Raw genomic sequence first — 19,654 nt, 5'->3', positions numbered from 1 at the left:
AAGTTTATAGCATAACTGTAATCTTATCCACCAGTTTAGACCTTTGTTTATATCAATTCTTGTATAAATTAAAAGCAGGCTGTTTGTTATAATAAAAAATAAATAGCATTATACATTTATTCAATGGAATTTCTTTCTTTATCGCTTTATATTTATTTTAAATCAGTCACACGCAGTACCTTTAAAGCAGACAAATTCAGTGCAATGTTTTGTTCAGTTTATTATTAATAATCAGGATATTTACAGTTCAGATACAACTTTTATACACATGCAGCATGAGATGTTGACATTCTCCAATAAATAACACATCTTATAGAGATAAAATCCTAAAATATATTTCACAATAGGAAAATGTCATGGTGATGGTATTCGTGGAACACTGAACTGAGTGTTCTGGCTATGTTAGAAACAACATAAATAAAACTCTTATGCTTGGATTAATGTATCCCACAATGCACTCAACATGATCCAGTGTGACGTGTGAACTGTAATATAGTATAATCAATTAATTAATAATTCATGCAAGATATGTCTAGGGTTGGCAATATACAACAAGTACTCCATGTCAGTACAGTATTCCATGTCCAACATAGCCTCTTTTATTCACAGTAAACAAAACCCTGCCTTCATTATGACCTCACAGAGTGGGCGGAGTTTCCTTGCGGTTCATTCTTCAATCTTATTGCTGGCCACTTCCAGGTCTAAGGTTATACACAAAGGTTGTCCTTCAATCAAAGGTTTGGTGATTAAGGTGATTTGAGAGGTTACTGGGCATACAGACATACCCTTTGGCAAAGTTTAAGGTTGAATGACCCTCACCACCGATTTTTAAGTTTATTAATTGACCTCTAATTGGATGTACTGGGTACATACTCGTGTATTACTGCCTGCAAACTCGACAAATGTATGAGTTTAAATACACTCAGCGGGTGTGGTGGTACGTCCGTTTGCCTTTATGCATATAACCCAATGTGTGGCTTCCCTGCGACCTGCAGGTTTATATTTCCTAAAGCAACAGCCTTAGTGTGTATGTGTGTACTGTATGTGAGTTTTCCCCCTGGCCAGGAGCACAAGCCACGCTCCACACCTGCGTATCGATGTGTGTGCATTTCGTTACTGGCCGCACAGTACGCCGATTCTCCGCCGCGCGCTCGCACGTTTACACAGCTACCTCCTTTTCCTCAAACTGCTCTCCAAGCGTCCGAGGTCCTCGTAGCCCTGGTAGAAGAGCTCTAGTTCCCGGCCTCCCCAGCTCCTCCAGACAGCGAGGCACCAGGCCATGTTTTCTTTACGGAAGCCACACACAACAGTGTCTTTTGCAACCAGCGCGGCCTCCACGAGAGCCCTGGGAGACACAGAAAAAGACGTGAGGTGAGGTGCGCAAAAGAGGCGCTTTCGCGAAAGCGCTGAAAATAAACTCGAAAATGCTGAGTGCGGACTCTTCGCAGAAATCAGTGGTTGGCTTCTTGGAATGAGTTATAGAGGTGCAGTTAGAGGCACTGAATGCGTCGTTTGTTTGATTAATGTGTGTTTACTTTGGGTTCGAGAAAGTGACAGAGACCAGTTTGAGACAAGCGTATCCACGGACTAGAAAATGAAATTCTGCAAATAAATGACCTGAATGAATAATTCTTATTTCACTAGTAATATACTGAATCGTTGTAACTTATCTAAGACAGGTTGAAAGAGTTGGATATGCACGAATGCACGTTAAAAGCCTCTTCAAACTCATGCCAGTATAAACAAATCAAAAAAGCTCATTTTTAAAGCATCAAGTTTGTACATATATGTACAAATCTAAAAGTTCTCACACTTAACTGTGTCGAAATTACCAGAGAGCATTGTCTCCTAAATCTTACAGCTGTCATCTGTATGCTATTTGGCACATAGACAGCAACAGCATGAGCAAAGCTGATCCTTTGCAATTCATTTTACAGAAATGAGAGAGGATGCGCATGTGTACATGGTGTGGGAACCAAAGTTACTGGTAGATCCCAACAAAGATATAACAGGAATTTTTAAACCTTGTGGGGACATTTTTTGAGCTTATAAATTAACCAGAACGTTTTTTTTTTAAATCTATAAAAGCAGAAAGTTTTCTGTGAGGGTTTGGTTTAGGGGTTGTGGGGAAAACGCATACAGAGAACATACAGTCTGTACACTATACAAACCAATACGTCTATGGAATGCCCCCCCCCCCAAAAAAGGAAACCTGTTTGTGTGAGTGTGTAAAGAATTTACAAGGGTTGTTTCAGCAGTCTTTAAACAAGGGTGTTTTGCCACGTTGCTGACCTCTTATTGGACCCCTGGTTGTGTGACTGCTGTGACACAGGTGTTTGTGTGAAAGAAATGTAAAGGGTTTATGAGCGTCTCCACCTCTGTACCACAACTGATACTTTGTCAAACAGATGAAACGTAAAAGCTACTATTATGACCTATTTGATAAAGTATATAAAGCAAAAAAATTACATATAAATCCAAGTTTCAAAGTATATGCATTACAGGCGTTCTTTTATAAAATGTTGTTTAATTTAATATTATCAGACTAATTGGTAACATTTTAAGGTTGTATTTGTTAACAATTTGTTAATGCATTAGATAAGATGAACTTACAATGAACAACATATTTACAGCATTTTTTAAACTTCATGTTTAAATTTGGCATTTTCTATTACATTTATAAAAGAAGCATTGTGTATTTTAACTTTAACAAGAACTAATACATGTTAGTTCATGGTGCATTAATGTAAGTTAATGTCAATATTTATTCATGTTAAAAATAATATTGTTCATTGTTTGTTCATGTTAATGAATGCATGTACTAATGTTTACCAATACAATCAGTATTTTAATCAGTGTTACTGACTAATTGAGGTGCTGGTAAACACTGCAGGCATGCTGATTAACATAACTTATTACACGGCACTCTAAAATGCTTGATTCTGAATGGTCAGTCGCGACATTCCAAGGTATGTTATTCCCGAGAAAACAACCATAACTAATAACACGCTGATAATAATGATGATGATGATAATAATAATAATAATAATAATACGTTTAATATGACAACATTAAATATTAATGTCTTTTAATTACATATATGACATTATATGAAGAATTTGGTTCTAAAACGCAATAAATCCATTTTGACAAATCGGTATAAACGTGTTTTCTATGCCAAGAAAGTGACAAGATGAAAACCACTATTTTCTGTAACAAACTTTCACATAGCATCTTTAGGTTATAATAACATTAAAAATTCAAATCCATACTTTGATTTTCCAATATTTATTATAAAAACTAATTATTTTTTCCACAAAATGCAATAAATCTATTGAATCAATAAATAAATGTGCATTCATCTTTGTCATGTTATATTCATTTATACACTGATTAAAAAAATAAACATTAATGGCATTAATCAAAACACTTACTTTGTCATATTAAGAACACGGTCATTGCTGCGGTTATACTTGGGCCGTCTTAACATTTTTCACAGCATTTTTCACAGCTTAACATTTTTCACAGCGATCTAAATTATTAGATGTTGATGGCTTACGTTTCTTTCCCGTCACAAAAAAACACCACAGGTTTATCAATGCCATTAAAGTATTATTTTGTTTTGTTTGTTTGTTGATCACAAAGTACAAGATGAGGAGAATTAGGATTCCATGTATTCAATGCACCACCATTTTTGTTTACAATGAGTGGAATGGTGTGGTGTGATTTGTTGAGCGGATTTATTGCATTCTGCAGAAAAGGAGGATTGGCCTTTATTGGGTTTTGGGAAAAAAGGGAGAAAAGATGACAGAATAAAACGGCGGATATTGGATTTTGCGTAAAATTGAGAATTTACTTTTAAATACTGACCTGATATAATATTGATTTTGGCAGTAACTCTTTTTTTTTTTAAATTGCATTTATTGCATTATGGAGCCAAACTCTTCATATTTACAAATCAGTCCATCCAGAAAAAAACGCGATTATGCGATCGCATGATTCAATGCATAATCAGCCAAAGTCCGCATATTTATGCGGGGGACGCATTTTTTCAAATACGCTGCACTTTCGCAGCATAAATTGCAGATTTCCGTGCGCAAAATATGCAGGGCCTGCATGATTTAATTTTCGTATTTCGTAGCAAAAATCACATATATCTTTGTAGAAAGTTGAGAAATGTTGCATTTACTTCACACAAGCGCAGCCATGTCCCATGTTACCATAGGAACGTTATAAAGTGACGTGATTATATGACGTGAACATCACTTAAAAGCTGCAAAAGCTGCAAAGTGATGGTTCTCGCAGTTTTTGCAAATTCCCGCAATTTTTGCAAGTTCACGCAATTTCATCACATAAAATATCCAGCATATTCCATCGCATTTAAAAAAAAAAGTGCCACAAGATCAAGGATTTTTGCCCGCAACAATCACAAAAAAACACGTTTTTCTGGAAGGACGGAAACATTATTAAACTAAATAGTGTGCGTAAACATTTGAAGTAAACAGGTTTTCTTCGTGAAAGGTCCGCATTCGTAAAAAATTCGTAAATAAAATATTTCAAATCAATATTTAATGTTCTTTAAGTGCTTACTTGTGAGGTAAATAGCCGTGTAATAAGAGGAATTATGTACAGGTAGACGGCTGTTTTCGCGAAATAAGCCCCTTCATCAGTGTGATACAAGCAGTGTTGGGAGTAACGCATTACAAAATATAATATATTACAGTAATATATTAGTTTTTGCTGTAACGCATTACTGATAAAATTTTGGTAATATTTTACTCGTTACAATCTTAGTAACGTGCACGTTATTTTTGTTTTTGACCAATGCGCACGACCAGCATCCACACAGGAAAAAGCTGCGGGTAATAACGTCCGTATTTCTGTTTCCGGGTGCTGTATGAAGCATGTTCATTCACTTCAATTTTGTATTTGAACTGCGATTTGGACGCGGTGCGCGTCAAATATAGACGCGTTTCTTAAATAGCCTAATCCGGAAAGTCCAAAAGTCTGCGGCTGTAGGCTATAAACATTGAGTAAAGTGGTCGCAATCAGGTCCGGTAGCGCCGCACACGCATATTTCTGCGAATGAGAGCACTAAGTAAAAGCAACAGAAAGTTTCTATCGGTCTCCTGTGCTGCTTGAACCTCAGAAGTAAAGAGACTTTTACAAATGTTGCCAGTAAAATCCATATCAACACCAGCAATGACAAGGTAAGCTAACGTTGCTATGGTTACAGTCCATATACATAATAGATTGCTAGGCTACTCCTATGCTATCTACAGTTTTATTACAAACAGCAACCTAAACTACAACTTAACATTAATGTAGACTTAAACATGGTTATCTAAATAGTACATTTAAACATCACTGTTTGAAGTTTTTACCAGCCTTTGTATGGTAGCCTAGTGTTTGGCTCTGTTTGTCTGGGTTTTATATGTTAGTCTACATGTAATCCTTATATTAGACTGAAATGATCTGTATTCTAGATTTATAAGCAGCAATAAACTATATTTAAACATTTCATAATGTCTAGTCATACTTCTGTTATTTTGATGAAAGTAACTCAAAAGTAACGTAAAAGTATTGTAACTCATTACAGTTCAGAGACAGTAATATTGTAATGTAACTAATTACTTTCAAATGACAGTAATTTGTAATGTATAATGTATTACACTTTGGAAGTAACTTTCCCAACACTGGATACAAGGCCCTCTGCTTTGTGACAGGGCTAATTTCTGCGACAACAACCTGCTGCCTATACATTATGCCTTACATAGCATAGCACAGCACTGCACAGCACAGCATAACTGCATAGCAAAGCATAATCAGATTTTTTATGTTATATTTTGTTATGATATATGATTTGATATCTTAAGCCACCACCAACTTTGTCTGAAGTTTATAGACTTATACATAAAAGCATACAAATTCACTGTATTTTCAGGTTTTATTCTAATAAAAGCCAGGAAATAATTATATACGGTCACTTTACCATTGCTAAAACAACAAATCTAATGGTCACTTGGTGTACTGTATCCCTTTCTAAGGCTTTGTTGCAAATCGTTTACAGCCGTAAAACTTTACAGTTTTTTTATAAACTGACTAAAGGCACTGTACAACTAAAACATTTTGTTTCCTTTGCTGAAACTGTTCCTAAGTTTCAGCACTGCAGCAATGACAGAATACTGAGTTCTGTGAAAAAAATCAATAACATTTCCCCTGGCATACAAAGGTAACAGAAATAAGGCTGCTTGATGACCGGATGTAGCCGGCATCTGAGATTTACGGTTTAAAATGGATTATGGGTAGAAGAGGGCAACATCCAGCAAGGATTTTAATCTGTTTTAGCGGTCAAAGAGCGTATAAATGACTTTGCTGGGAAGTGTTCTTGTATGTCTAGGGTATTAAAGGTGACTGTAAACACCTACCCGCACTCCGATGTTCCGCTGACCGTCAACACGGCTATCACACGACCCCGGAGTGATCCCGACTGATCCTGAACCTCTATAACCATGATGTCACCTCCACGCCTGTAAAGACACAAATCTGCTTATAAGACGGCTGCCAACATTTAACATTTCACAGTCTACATCTATCATAACATACATATACACTGTGACACTGATAACGCATAACAACAGATTAAAAACTTTAAAAGCTCTGTATGTAGTTTGGGAATTAACATTTATCAAATGATAAAAAAAAACATTTAAACCAAAATAAGCTTTTATCAGCCTTTATCAGGGTTTCCACCACTACTAAATGTGACCCTGCCTGTGAAAACCCAGCTAAAGTCATTTTTGTAACATACCGATTTTTACATCATCCTACATGGCAGGGTGAAAAATAACCTTGATATCTTCTTAATAAGCTTTCAATCTCATCATTAGAATCACACTGAGAATAATTCTGCACTTCACATTTATAACTGAAATGTTGTCATTTATCCTAACCTAAAAAATGCACTTTTAAATGTGTTTCTAGCAAAAAATGAGTCACCAGTGTGTGTGCAGAAACATCCTGTTATTATACAGATCCATCTATACTTTTTTGTGTAATCCCCTTTAAACTGATCAGTCACTGTACATTCAAATGGGGCGGAAGTGTTAACACTTGACGGAAGGCTTGTCTGAAGTATGGCCAACAGCCAATCAAAAAGGCGCAACACACGTGTTGCCGCTTGAAAAGTTGAGAAATTTTCAACATCTGCCATGAGCAACAGTATTGACGCGGGGCTGACGGATCCAAAATTCAGTTCGGCAACGCATGCTGTCATCAGTGTTGCGGGTAATGCATTACAAGTAATGTGCATTACACATTACACAATATTACTTTTCTGAAGTAACAAGTAACGCATTACTTTTAAATGTTCACATCAATATTTAAGTTACTTTTTAAAAAAAGTAATGCAAGTTACTTGTTTAGTTTAATTAATTTGATAAAAAAATATACTGAATTAAACTTAACGTAGTCACATTATGCACTCTCTGCGTACACGCCTGTGTGGGAACAGTTTGAGTCAGAAACTGAGATGGCAGGCCAGAGCTCGACATTTTTGTGACGAATTATGCAATTTCTGAATGCAGAACTTTTAGTCATAAAAATACCTGCAAGGCCTGAAAGAGATCAAGCCTCAGCAAAGAAAAAGTAACGCAAAAGTAACTAAAAAGTAACGTAAGCATTACTTTCCATGAAAAGTAACGCAATTAGTTACTTTTTTGTGAGTAACTTAATATTGTAATGCATTACTTTTAAAAGTAACTTTCCCCAACACTGGACGTCACCCATTAAAAGTGAATGGGAAGCATTAACGCTTACGCCCTGTGTGAACGTACCGTTTCACAAAACAGGCTGTTGAGGATCCCCTCCACTATCAATGTGATGTCACATTAATTATGCCCCAACCATAGCCTTTTGAGCGTGTAGTTCAACCTTTTGCCAGACACATGTTTTGATGTAGTCCAAAGCACATGTGTAAGCGCTCTACCCCATACTTTGCATACAGGGAGGGTAGAGCCCTGCAAGCCCGTCGGGGCCCGACAGGCTAAGCCCATTTTTTTACAGACCGGGCTCGGGTCGGGCTTATTTTAGCGTCTCTCCTCATTTTGTGTGTGTGTGTGTTTGCGTGTGTAGCAGAGACAGCGCGCATCTGAGGCTATGTTTACATTAATGCGTTTATCCTTTAACATGCGTTACTTTTGCTACATTTACGCCTTTTATTTACACTACACCACCGTTTTCGACCTTCATAAACGAATTCGTTCGCAAATGCTGCAGACCCTGTTTTAGTTTGAGAACTCAGATGTTGCGCTGCAGTGTAAATGAACGTAGATGGAGTCTTATGTAAACGAACAGCTCATGTTAATGTGACAGCGCATCATTTTCAAAGTAAAAATTATTTTTATTCAGGTAAATGGAGGTTTGCAACGGAGGTTTTGCCAAAAATAGTAAACATCTACCAACCAGCTATTATAAACGCTATATCAGATTGTTTTATGTATTCTCATAGATAATGTCTGTTTTATATTTATGTTTGAGTATTGTTGGGTTTGAATATTGTTGTAATGTTGTTTATGTTTTGTTTAAATTTAGTTAGCTTATTACGAAAGATAGACCGTAATTTTAAATGCCATATAGGGCGTTGTAAAGGTCAATATGAAGGGAGAATTGTAATGGGTCAGACATTATTCTCGAGTTTAATTTAAGTTTCTCTTGCTACTTTAAAATGGATTTCGTTTCATATAATTTGTCTCTTAATTTTAATCTATGTTTTGTTGATAAGTTTTGTGAATATAAATTAATAAAAACAAAAAATCAACGTCATATTAATATTTAATGCTCGTTTAGCCGTTTGCGTTTTTTGCTATTTCTGTGTTGCTAGCGGAGGACGTGCACGGACCTCGCACACTTTTAAAAATTAACTAATTAATTGCACACTGAACTGCGACAGGTAAGGGAAGATAAGTTATTAAGTGTTTTTCTGAAGAATACAGTGAGTTCGTACAAACATTTTCAAATGGACTATAAGATCATAAATATGAACTGTGAACAATGAACTATTATAACTCCCTACATTAAAGCAATAAGCATTTCTGTAGGCTAAAGCTAGACTTCACCTCTTATTATGTTTGAGCGCGTCCGAGAGAAATAGAGCGCGCGCGTCAGAGAGAGCTTAAAAGTGATTGATATTGGTCTCGGGTCAGGTCGGGTTCGGGCTGAAAAAATTGCAGGCATTGTCGGGCTGGGGTCGGTTAGGGCTTGAACACTTCGGGCCAGGGCCGGGTTAGGGGTGTAGTTTTTGGCCCGTGCAGGGCTCTAAGGGAGGGGAACAGAAGCTTTCCTTGCATTTAAAGAGACACACACAAAACCAGCGCATTTTTCATTGCAGCCACAAATGGCCATGTTCAACATCGTATAATGAAAGATCTGTGGTGTATTTCGAGCTGTAACTTTACAGACACATTCTGGGGATACCAGAATGCTGGAAACACCTAGGTTAGTGGCTTTAATTTTTAATGTGTACTTCTGATGTTAAACTTCACACTTAAATTTCTGTCCAAAGTCTTTAATTGAATGTTAGTTGAACGTAAATTTTTCAGGCAAGTTTCTTTCTTGATCCTGTAACAACATTCCTGTTAACCAATCATGTGTGTAAAACCTAAAATTAGAGGGCAATGATCAATAAATCATAGTTCTAGCACTAAAATTAGCAGATTGGATGTTGTAAACCCTAACACCCTAAAGCAAAAGGCAGCTTTAAAAATCCCATCAGAGAATTAGTTGTTATTATGGAGCCATGTGGATGATGACAGGCTGCCCACAGTTTGCTCTTCAACTACTTTTGTACGTTGATGTACATCCTGCTGACTACACAACTGCTTGTCACAAGGAAATAATTAAACAATAAATATTGTTTTGAAATATTTTGGCAACATTTAGTTTTTGTGTTTATGTTGGCATGTTGCGAGCAGTCTGTTATCGGTTTTAGTGATTTTATGAAGAAATAACAAACATGTGAATGTCATGACTGACAAATCACAATCAAGTATTCCTAAAAGTTTATACATTTTTATACTTCTAAGTCAAAACAAAAGGGAATATGTTTATATTGTTTCAATACTTGCTTCATGGGAAGAAATGTTTATTCTCTTCATTTACGACAAATGTTTGTCTTTTATCCAAATGGGGGTTTTGCGCAACAAACTTCTATATTCTGCAAAACTAATCACATCACTTCCGGCTCAGGACTTTTGCATTTACTAAGATGTTTTACTCCAGATGCCTTCAAAAAGTTACCAAAGGTAAGCACAACCAATGTCCACCGCATATGTGAACATGAATCACAAAAATAAATTGTAAGCTTTTACATACTAACCAAACTTAAATAGGAAATGCCCAAGGAATGGGTAGCAATGCAAAGTTTGTGGCTACTTTTGATCGCGATTTTGCTGCATTCACTCACAAAAGGTTTGATATATTTAAGGTAGGAAATTTACAAAATATTTTCATGGAACATGATCTGTACATAATATACAAATGATTTTTGGCATGAAAGAAAAATCTATATTTTTAACCCATACAATGTATTTTGTATGGGTCAAATGTACAAATGAAGAGTTTTGTTGCAAAACGAGATAAATCCATTTTTAAACATTTTTGTCAAAACATGTTTATTATTATGTTATCATGTTATTATTTTGTTTTATGGTGCTACTTAGCTGTATTTTTTATGTTATGAAGGTTTTAATCAAAACAAACCAACTGCAGTTGCATTGAAATGAATTGGAAAGCACAACCAAAAAACGAGATTTCTGAACAATTAAAAAAACGGTGGTTATCTCGTTTTGCAACGAAACTCTTCAAATATACCCATGCAACTTTTCAGGTACAGGGTCAAAAATACAAATTGATATTTTAAAGTTCAAAACTTCTCGCTCTATATATATATATATATATATATATAAAAATATTTTATTTTGTATGCGATTAATCTTTGCCCAGATACAGGAGAGTCATGAAAAATATTTTAAAATAATATTATAATATTATATATATTAGGGATGCATATCAATTAATCGCGATTAATCTATAGCAGAATAAAAGTTTTTGTTTACATCATATATGTGTGTGAACTGTGTATAATAACTTTGTATAGTTAAATGCACACACATGCATGTATATATTTAAGCAATGTTTACATGTGTATATACATTTATATATTTATGTATAATTTATATTATATATAAATATAAATACTTAATATATAAATATATTTTTTTCTTAAAATTATACATGCATGTGTGCATATTTATATATACATAATTATTATACACAGTTCACACACATATATAATGTAAACAAAAACTTTTATTCTGCTATAGATTAATTGCGATTAATTGATATGCATCCCTAATATATAATATATATATATATATATATATATACACACACACACATATATATATACATATATATATATATATATACATATATATATACATATATATATATATATATATATATATATATATATATATATATATATATATATATATATATATATATATATATATATATATATATATATATATATATATATATATATTTTGCACAATATATGAGTGTATGCTGTATTTAATTATTATGTATATATAAATACACACACATTCATGTATGTATTTAATATACATATACATATACATATATACATGTATACATATATATATATATATATATATATATATATATATATATATACAGCTCCGAGATATTTCAGGTGAGAAAGTATAAGAAATTAGCTTTTAAGACTTGGAATTCTGTACGAAAGATTTAAAAAAAGAAATGTGTTTGACAGTTGTATTATCTGACTTATTCCACGCCTAGGAATCCATATGGTGCCATTGACAGCTATTATGTTTACAGCCCTCGTTCGGAGCGGTATGTTTGGTGCAGTTAGTTCTGGATCCGCTGCACTCCTGGATGGTGACGATTCGACTGAAGCTAGCTCGTCGAGTGGCCTGTCTGTCTCTTCGAAGTCTGTGGAGAGAGGCATACTGCTGGAGCTGGTCAGGGAGCTGAGAGGTCCAGAGCTAGAACGCTCAATGTGAGGAAGACCTGAACCGGCCTGCTCCAAATCTCCAATCTGATCCAGCTGTTCCGAGCTGAACCCCGAGGAAGTCATTGAGCAGTAATCTAGAGAGTCCTGCTGGCAGAGGATTTGCGTCCCGGCGTCGACGCTGTGCGTAACCGTTATTGTTACAAGTTCTTGGTTGTTCGAAAGAGGCTCTTCTATAGCAGCAGAAGTGGTCACGGACGTCATGACCCCTGCCGGCCTTTGCACGGGGAAGATGTCGCGCAGAGGGTTCGTGTCGCTACAGTTGTAAGTGGCACAAATCTGGTAGCTAGCGGCGTGATACATCAGGAGCGAGTTGGTGTGGTTGTCGAGGCACCAGACGACCTCGTCGCCCCAGCAGCTGGTGGATGTGGACATGGAGATTATGCTAGAAGGTGGGAGAAATGGGTCCAGACGGCAGATGGGTTGAAGGTTGTGGCTGTTGATGACAAGCAATCCAGGACCGTTGGTGTACCACACCTCCGATCCGGTGCGCACGGGCACGATGCTTCGGACAGGGTACGGCCTCTGACGAAGGTCGGCGTCGTCCATGCCGTGTAGATGCTTGTTGACAGTGTGTGAACAGATGTAGGTTTCCCCCTCAACTGGCATGTCATCTACCACAGAATAAACAGCCACCAGACCATCAGACATGCCCGCAAACACCTGCGGGAAAGACTGCGTCAGGAGACAAAAGGAAAACATTACAATCTGATTGGCTAGTATCAGTGGCATCCAAATGAATGCAAGTGGCACCATATATTAAACATATATCCAAACGTCTAGGCTAAAACAATTTTGGCTCTCAGTAAAAATTTAATAGACATCTAACCATAGGCCAAAAATAAATAAATAAATAAATAAACAAACAAAACCAAACACCTTGTAATCACTGTTGCTAACACAGTGGAATATCATACATCTTGCAAGTTATTTTGGCAAAAACAAAATGTAACCAAATTCGAATTTATTTTGGCTAGAAGTGGGTTACTCATAGACGGACTATATTGGGTCTACAACAAACCAGATTGACCTTTCACAGGTACCACAAGCTCTCTTTCCTAGGGTTTCTGGCCAGAATAAGCTGCATGTGGACCAGACTTCATGCTGCTACTCAATACTAACTGTAAGTAAACCATTTTTAGGTCGACTTCCCGAAGGGTGTAAACACTGTGGCTCTGTGGTTCCTTTAAAATACTACTTTCTTTGTTTAGGCAGCTAAACACGTCAACTTCTGGCTCAACCAATGAGATAAGTTTGAGGCGGGACTACGGTACCTTCTATTAGTTTCGTTTGGTGCTGTAGTGGAGCACTTTAACAGTAATTGAAATATACGTCTATGGCCGTCAAGCACAGTTCATCTAGTCAACAGGACTACTTGTTGACTGTTAGTGAGTAGCAAAATATCATAAGCATTGAAGAAACACATCTAGCTGACCTGAATAACTACACTAGATGTTCAACAATACATACTTTAACCCAGCAACACCCTGTCAAAGAAAACATATAAATGGATATTTTAGTCTTCACTTGCATTTTTGTCCAAGTGCCAAATCTAAAAAACCCTCCCTAAAACAACCACGACGGCAAAAACCAGTTCCTTCCTGAATCTCCACAACTGCTGTTTACAACCAGTTTGTCAGTGACCTTTAGTAAATGAACTGCGGGAACTGAGGACACTTCAAAGGGTGTGAGGCTCATATAAGAGTGTGTTTGGAGAAGGAACAAGGACTGAATCTGTCATTGGGACCAAATTGAAGTGAGGCAGAGTCAAAACACCTGGACAACAGTAACTTCAAACACCAGAGGATCTCTGACTATGATGCAATCCTATGGATGTTTGGGAGAGAACTGTCACGGATCAATCACACAATAGAGGGGTGACAGATAGCGATTATGCAACCTTTTCAAATAATGTTTGCGTAATTTGACATTTCTATGTACACTACAGAATCCTATACTGTTGTTATACAATGCAAGCATTTGGTTAACAAGGCTGTCGTTATGGACTATTCCATATGACTTGCACTAAATTCTCTTAAGTCCCAATCCCAAATGAATGCACATGGGATTTATAGATTTCACATCTGAAAGTGATACATACATGCATTTTTTATGCTTACATTCGTTTTATGAATCACACATGCATGCTTTTCAGAAATGATCATAAATTTAGGACGTTCTCTATGCAGCATTTTAGAAATGAGGCCCATGATGTGCAATGATAAGTAAAGGCATGTCTGCGAGGTCTACAAGTTATAAGTCAAGAATAAATGATGAAGGGTCATTGAATTATTCTAAAATAATGCACACCCAAGGTGGTAACGCGGCACGACGTGAAGCAAAGTAACATTACACCATGAGTGGTTATTTAAAGACATTTCACAGGTCAGGTGTGCGTTTATCAAAAATAATGCATTTCCGTGGAACATTTCTCAACCAATCAGAATAAAGCATTTAACAGCCCAGTCCAGTGCTATAAATGCACAACATGTAAGATTTTTGCATTAAAATATCCCAAAATTCATTACCACCTCCCCACTGCAATGCCTGTCAATGACGTTGTGTCCATGTTATGCTCTGTTTCTGTACCTGGGTCTAAAATCGCCTACTTGAATACTATACAGTTAACGAAAAGCAGTAGGGTATGTCTGAATTTCAATAGTTAGTTTGAAATGTGCACTTGATGGATGGATGGATGGATGGAGTTTACTATCCTGCGAGCCCCTGGGAGAGGAGTCACCCAAAGGCGGCGTTGTCATTTTCAAAAATTTTGAAAAGCGGTAATGCAGCTCTATTCAAGTATACAGTAAATACACAAGGAAAACAACAGTTCCTTGTGGTTAAATTGCACTTATTTAAGATCATCCAAGTGATGACATATGTGTCACATGATGTATTAACATTGCAAATGTAATACATGTGAATTTCATTCACACTACCCATATTTATACTACTGTTTTAACGCTGAGTATGTAATTCAGTACGTACTGTCACAGTGGGCAATTTCATATTTGTTCACGCAAGTTACATTTTTGTGTTGTATTTACTTAAAATTTTAAGTAGTTTCAACTTGAAGTGTTTTGTTGTGATGCTTAAATAATTTACCCAACTGTTTATTTCAAGTAACCTGGACTTGCAAAGTTTAAAATCATACATTTTAGTACAGACAACTTGAAAAAGTTGTTCACGATGATCAACTAACGCTTGTAAGTCCGGGTAACTTGAAATAAATAGTAGGGTCAATTATTTAAGTTTGAATGAACTTTAATTTTAGTATAGACAACTTCCAAAGTAAGTTCAAGCTCATGCAACTTAAATAATTGAAATAAATAAAGTTACTTAGACTTAAAAGTTAAGTTGAAATATTGTAAACTTACTTTTTCCAAGTTGTCTGTACTAAAATTCAAGTTTATTCAACTTAATGTATCTTATGTTATTAACTTGGATAAAAAATCAGCCAAATAAATAACACATTTTCAATAAAAGACGCATGTCTTTTAGGGATGTGAATCATCATTGGTCTCACGATTTGATTCTATGATTAATATGCCAATGTATCATTTCAATCCGATATCTCGATGCATCATGCTGCGTTGCATCTTAATTTTATATTACTGCAAAGGTAAGTCTGTCTCCCTTACACTTTTACTGTTGCAGGTTTTTCTCATTTGTCTCGTTATAGCCTCTAATTCAGAAGTGCACGTCATTGCTAAGGAGCTTACCGCTTTGAGACGCAATGTGACATCTTTAACGTGTCAATTGAGTGCTTTACACCTTTAAGAACGTTTAACAGTGGTCCAATCGTTTTTTCATTACATCATCCATGAACAGTTCCTATCAGATTCCTATCTGCAGCAGGGGCTTATCGTCAAAAATTACATATTGTGCATTTAAGTTTATTTTTAACAAAATGCATTTCTTATGTCCTTACAGCTTTTTGTAGTGTAGTAATACAGGATATATTTTTAGATTCACAAGATCTCTTTGTAAGTCGCTTTGGAAAAAAGCGTCTGCTAAATGCCTAAACGAAATTAGCCTTGAAGGAATAAAGTAATAAATCCTAAATAAAAACACATAGTGACAATATTTCACTATTGTTCTTTCCTTTAACTGTGGCAAGCTTAAGCAAATACACAAGCCAAGAACATTTTCAGCAGAAAGATCTTGACAATGACTGCAACTGACCTCTTTCCTGGCGGGCAGTAAAAAGAGGCAGGTTACCACGGATGGACAAGAGAGCACTTTCTGAGGGAGACTCAAGGGACACATCTCTTTCAGGCTGTAGATAAAGACTTCCTGTTCCTAAAGAAACATCAACAACATATCAAGATAACCATCTTCATTCAATAGCTTGGCTTACTTACAAGGGTTGGGAATGAAAAACTGCCTCCGTCCACTGGTTCTGTTTTGGGCTCTGTCATTATAGCATGCTGTGCAGTGTTATATTATCCCAGGTAAAATAAAGTATAATTAAATGTAGATAAAATATACCTAAACACCAGCAAGTACATTTGTAGTACATCGCTATTTCGGGGCTAAAAAGAAATACTACAAATATGCTCATTAAAATACACTCATACTTCAGAAGTGCACTTGAAAAAGTATACTAAATACCAGCAATAGTTAAATCGATTACAGTAAGGTTGTATTTGTTAACAATTAGTCAATGCATTAGCTAACATTAACTAACAATGCTTCTATTTATTAATCTTAGTTCATGTTAATTTTAGCATTTACTAATACTAATAACATTAAAAAATTCAATTATTATAGCTTTTTGCTAATATTTAAGAGTTTATAAGCTGAGAAAAAATATAGATAGGATGAAGCCCCCCCCGTTTTGTTAGTTTATTGTTTGTTTGAAAGCAGAGGTTCTGTTCTTTCATTTGATATATTTGTATGTTTATATATTTGAAGAGTTTGGTTCCAAAAAGCAATAAATCTATTTTGACAAATTTCGGTAAAAACGTGTTTTCTATACCAAGAAAGTGACAAGATGAAAACCACTATTTTCTGTTACAAACTTTCACATAGCATCTTTAGGTTATAAAAACATAAAAAAATTCAAATCCATAACTTGATTTTCAAAGATTTATTATAAAAACGAATAATTTTTTCCACAAAATGCAATAAATCCCAGACAGTTTTTTATTTCAAAATGCTATAAATCTATTAAATCAATGTATAAATGTGCATTCATCTTTACCATTTTATATTTATTTAGTTGACTAGTGGTATACAATGATTAAAAAATAAACATTAATGGCATTAACCAAAACACTTACTTTGTTATATTAAGAACACATTGCTGCGGTTATACTTGACGTTGTCTCTTTACATTTTCACAGCGATCAGCTGTAAAATGTTTTGATCCCGCTCGATTTTCGTTGACTTTGAGTAAAATAATGTAAAGTTTTCATAAGATCCTCTGGGGTCGCGTTTTGGAACCAAACTCTTCATTTATAGAATAACATTTTAGAAGAAAAAGGCATTTTGTGAAAATGACAAAAAATGATGAGGGGGCAACTTTTCAAAAAATGGCTGGTGGGGAATGAGTTAACAAGAATTATTACAAGATAAAAAATTATATAGATTATTGTTTGTTTATGTTAGTTAATGCATTTACTAATGTTTACTAATACAACCTTGTTGAAATAAATTGTGTTTAAAAATAGCACAGTTAAGTACACCTAGATATTCTTAAGTTTATCTTAAGAAGTACTGGAGACTAATTATTTTGTATAATAAGTAAACATGTATAAATTTACAAGGAAACGTAAATAAAAGTATTATTTATTAGTATGCATATTATATTCAAACCACGCCATATTGATCATATTTAGTCCAATATTTAGATATTTCTTCAAACAGCGATTCCTGTCTTATATTTTACAGTAATATGATTCTTGTTGTATTACATTAAATTATAGTAATATTATGATGTTCATCATTAGATATAGATTTCAGATCTCACCTAATGCTTTACCACTAAATCATAAAATTATTTAACAAAGATGATTAATTTTACAATATAACTGTACCATTTACTAACCATATGGAAAATATATGCAAATATTGCACATTATATACACCATACTTATAGTAAAGCACTTGTCTGGACTGGACTCGAAATTGACTTTAAGTTTAATGGACAAAAATCTGTGCTTCATTAAATTAATCTGCCATAGATGTCTTTTGAAGCTCCAATAGGTCTCAATGAACCATGCAATTTCTGCCACAGATTTATTTAAATAAAAGCAAATCACGGCGGCGCAAATTAAACTTGCATTCACTAAAATATTCAACTACACCACGAGTGATATCTAAAAAATTCATTATCATTATTTATGGACGGCAAAGTAAATGCATTTTTAAGCAATACAATTTTGTATTCATCTTTTGGTTTAGTGTTGCAAATTTTTTTATCATATTTCATCTGCCCTCAGGATTCACTGTATATGGTAAGTTTATTTAGTGTTAGTGTAAAATGTGTATTTATTCACAGGTTTATTTCCTGTTATGCTGAAATCCCAGTACTCACATGCACCCACAGAGAGAAAGAGAGAGTGAAGGTGCATACTGTATATATCACTTACAACCAACCAAGTTTAAAACAAGGTTCAAATTATTGTCTTTATCGTTCATTATCTATCAAATCATCTGTCTAAATCAGAGGAATTATTTAGAGTTATTCGGCCATAATGGCACAATTTTCTTGGTTAAGCCTTTGCTTGAGGGAATAGCAAACCTGAATTAATAATATTGTAAAAAATTAATTTAAGGCTTGGCCTGAGAAACATCTGAACCAATTTTAGTGAGAACTGGACAAAATTTGAAAAACCTTAACACAGTAAAAAAATTAAATGGTGAATGGTGAGCAGTCTTACAATGAAAGGTTTACACGTGTAAAAGATTAAAGGTTACAGAAAAACGTTTTTTTTTTTTTCAATTTGGTTTCTAAGCCAAATGTTTTCGAATGTTATCAGAAAATGAAATGTTTATACTGGTGGTAGTCCTAGAAATGTAAAGTTGATATTCCTGTAAATCCTGTAGAATACAACCAATCAGATGACGATTTCGAAACTCCATATATGTATTCAATTTTGTATACCTTATGTATCAGACGTCCATGAACGTGACATCGGAAGCTGGAAGTATAGTTTATTTTTTACATGTATGCCAGTATACGCGCACAATCTAACGCAAAGGCTTCATTTGGCTTGGACGCAAACATAGGCATTGGCCGCATGCAATACTGCTCCTGGCCTACATGGGTCCATACATAGCAGTTAAATATGTCTATAGGGGTGACGCCACAAGTAAAAATTCACGTAAACATCTCACGGTACAGTTGTATTAATTCTAAACTAATTACCGCAAGAAAATTAAATGCGCAAAGTCCACGCGGTACACCATGCGTACTTGTAAAATGTGAACTATACCCAGGCCTTGAGGCTAAGCCTAGACTGCCATTGACTCTCAGCTAGAATATTAACAATATTAATTAAAACGAACAATAATAAGAATTGTAGATGCTAA

At 35.1% G+C, this 19,654-nt stretch overlaps 1 protein-coding gene across 1 annotated transcript in view; it reads right to left on the bottom strand.

Moving 5' to 3' along the window:
• Window positions 1–200: 200 nt before the first annotated feature.
• Window positions 201–19,654, bottom strand: part of lrrk1 (leucine-rich repeat kinase 1) — a 151,199-nt gene continuing 131,745 nt past the window's right edge. Inside the window, exons 31-34 of the mRNA XM_073858779.1 lie at window positions 16,301–16,417; window positions 11,880–12,790; window positions 6,429–6,530; window positions 201–1,345 (exon numbers count right to left, since the gene is read on the bottom strand). Coding sequence (XP_073714880.1) covers window positions 1,168–1,345; window positions 6,429–6,530; window positions 11,880–12,790; window positions 16,301–16,417 — 1,308 coding nt within the window. The 3' untranslated portion in view covers window positions 201–1,167. The remainder of the gene's footprint in view (window positions 1,346–6,428; window positions 6,531–11,879; window positions 12,791–16,300; window positions 16,418–19,654) is intronic.

Source organism: Misgurnus anguillicaudatus, chromosome 21, assembly GCF_027580225.2.
Source record: "Misgurnus anguillicaudatus chromosome 21, ASM2758022v2, whole genome shotgun sequence".
In the NCBI taxonomy this organism is placed as follows: Eukaryota; Metazoa; Chordata; class Actinopteri; order Cypriniformes; family Cobitidae; genus Misgurnus; species Misgurnus anguillicaudatus.
Note: the sequence above shows the minus strand (reverse complement) of the source record. Positions and strands in the feature narration are given on the sequence as shown.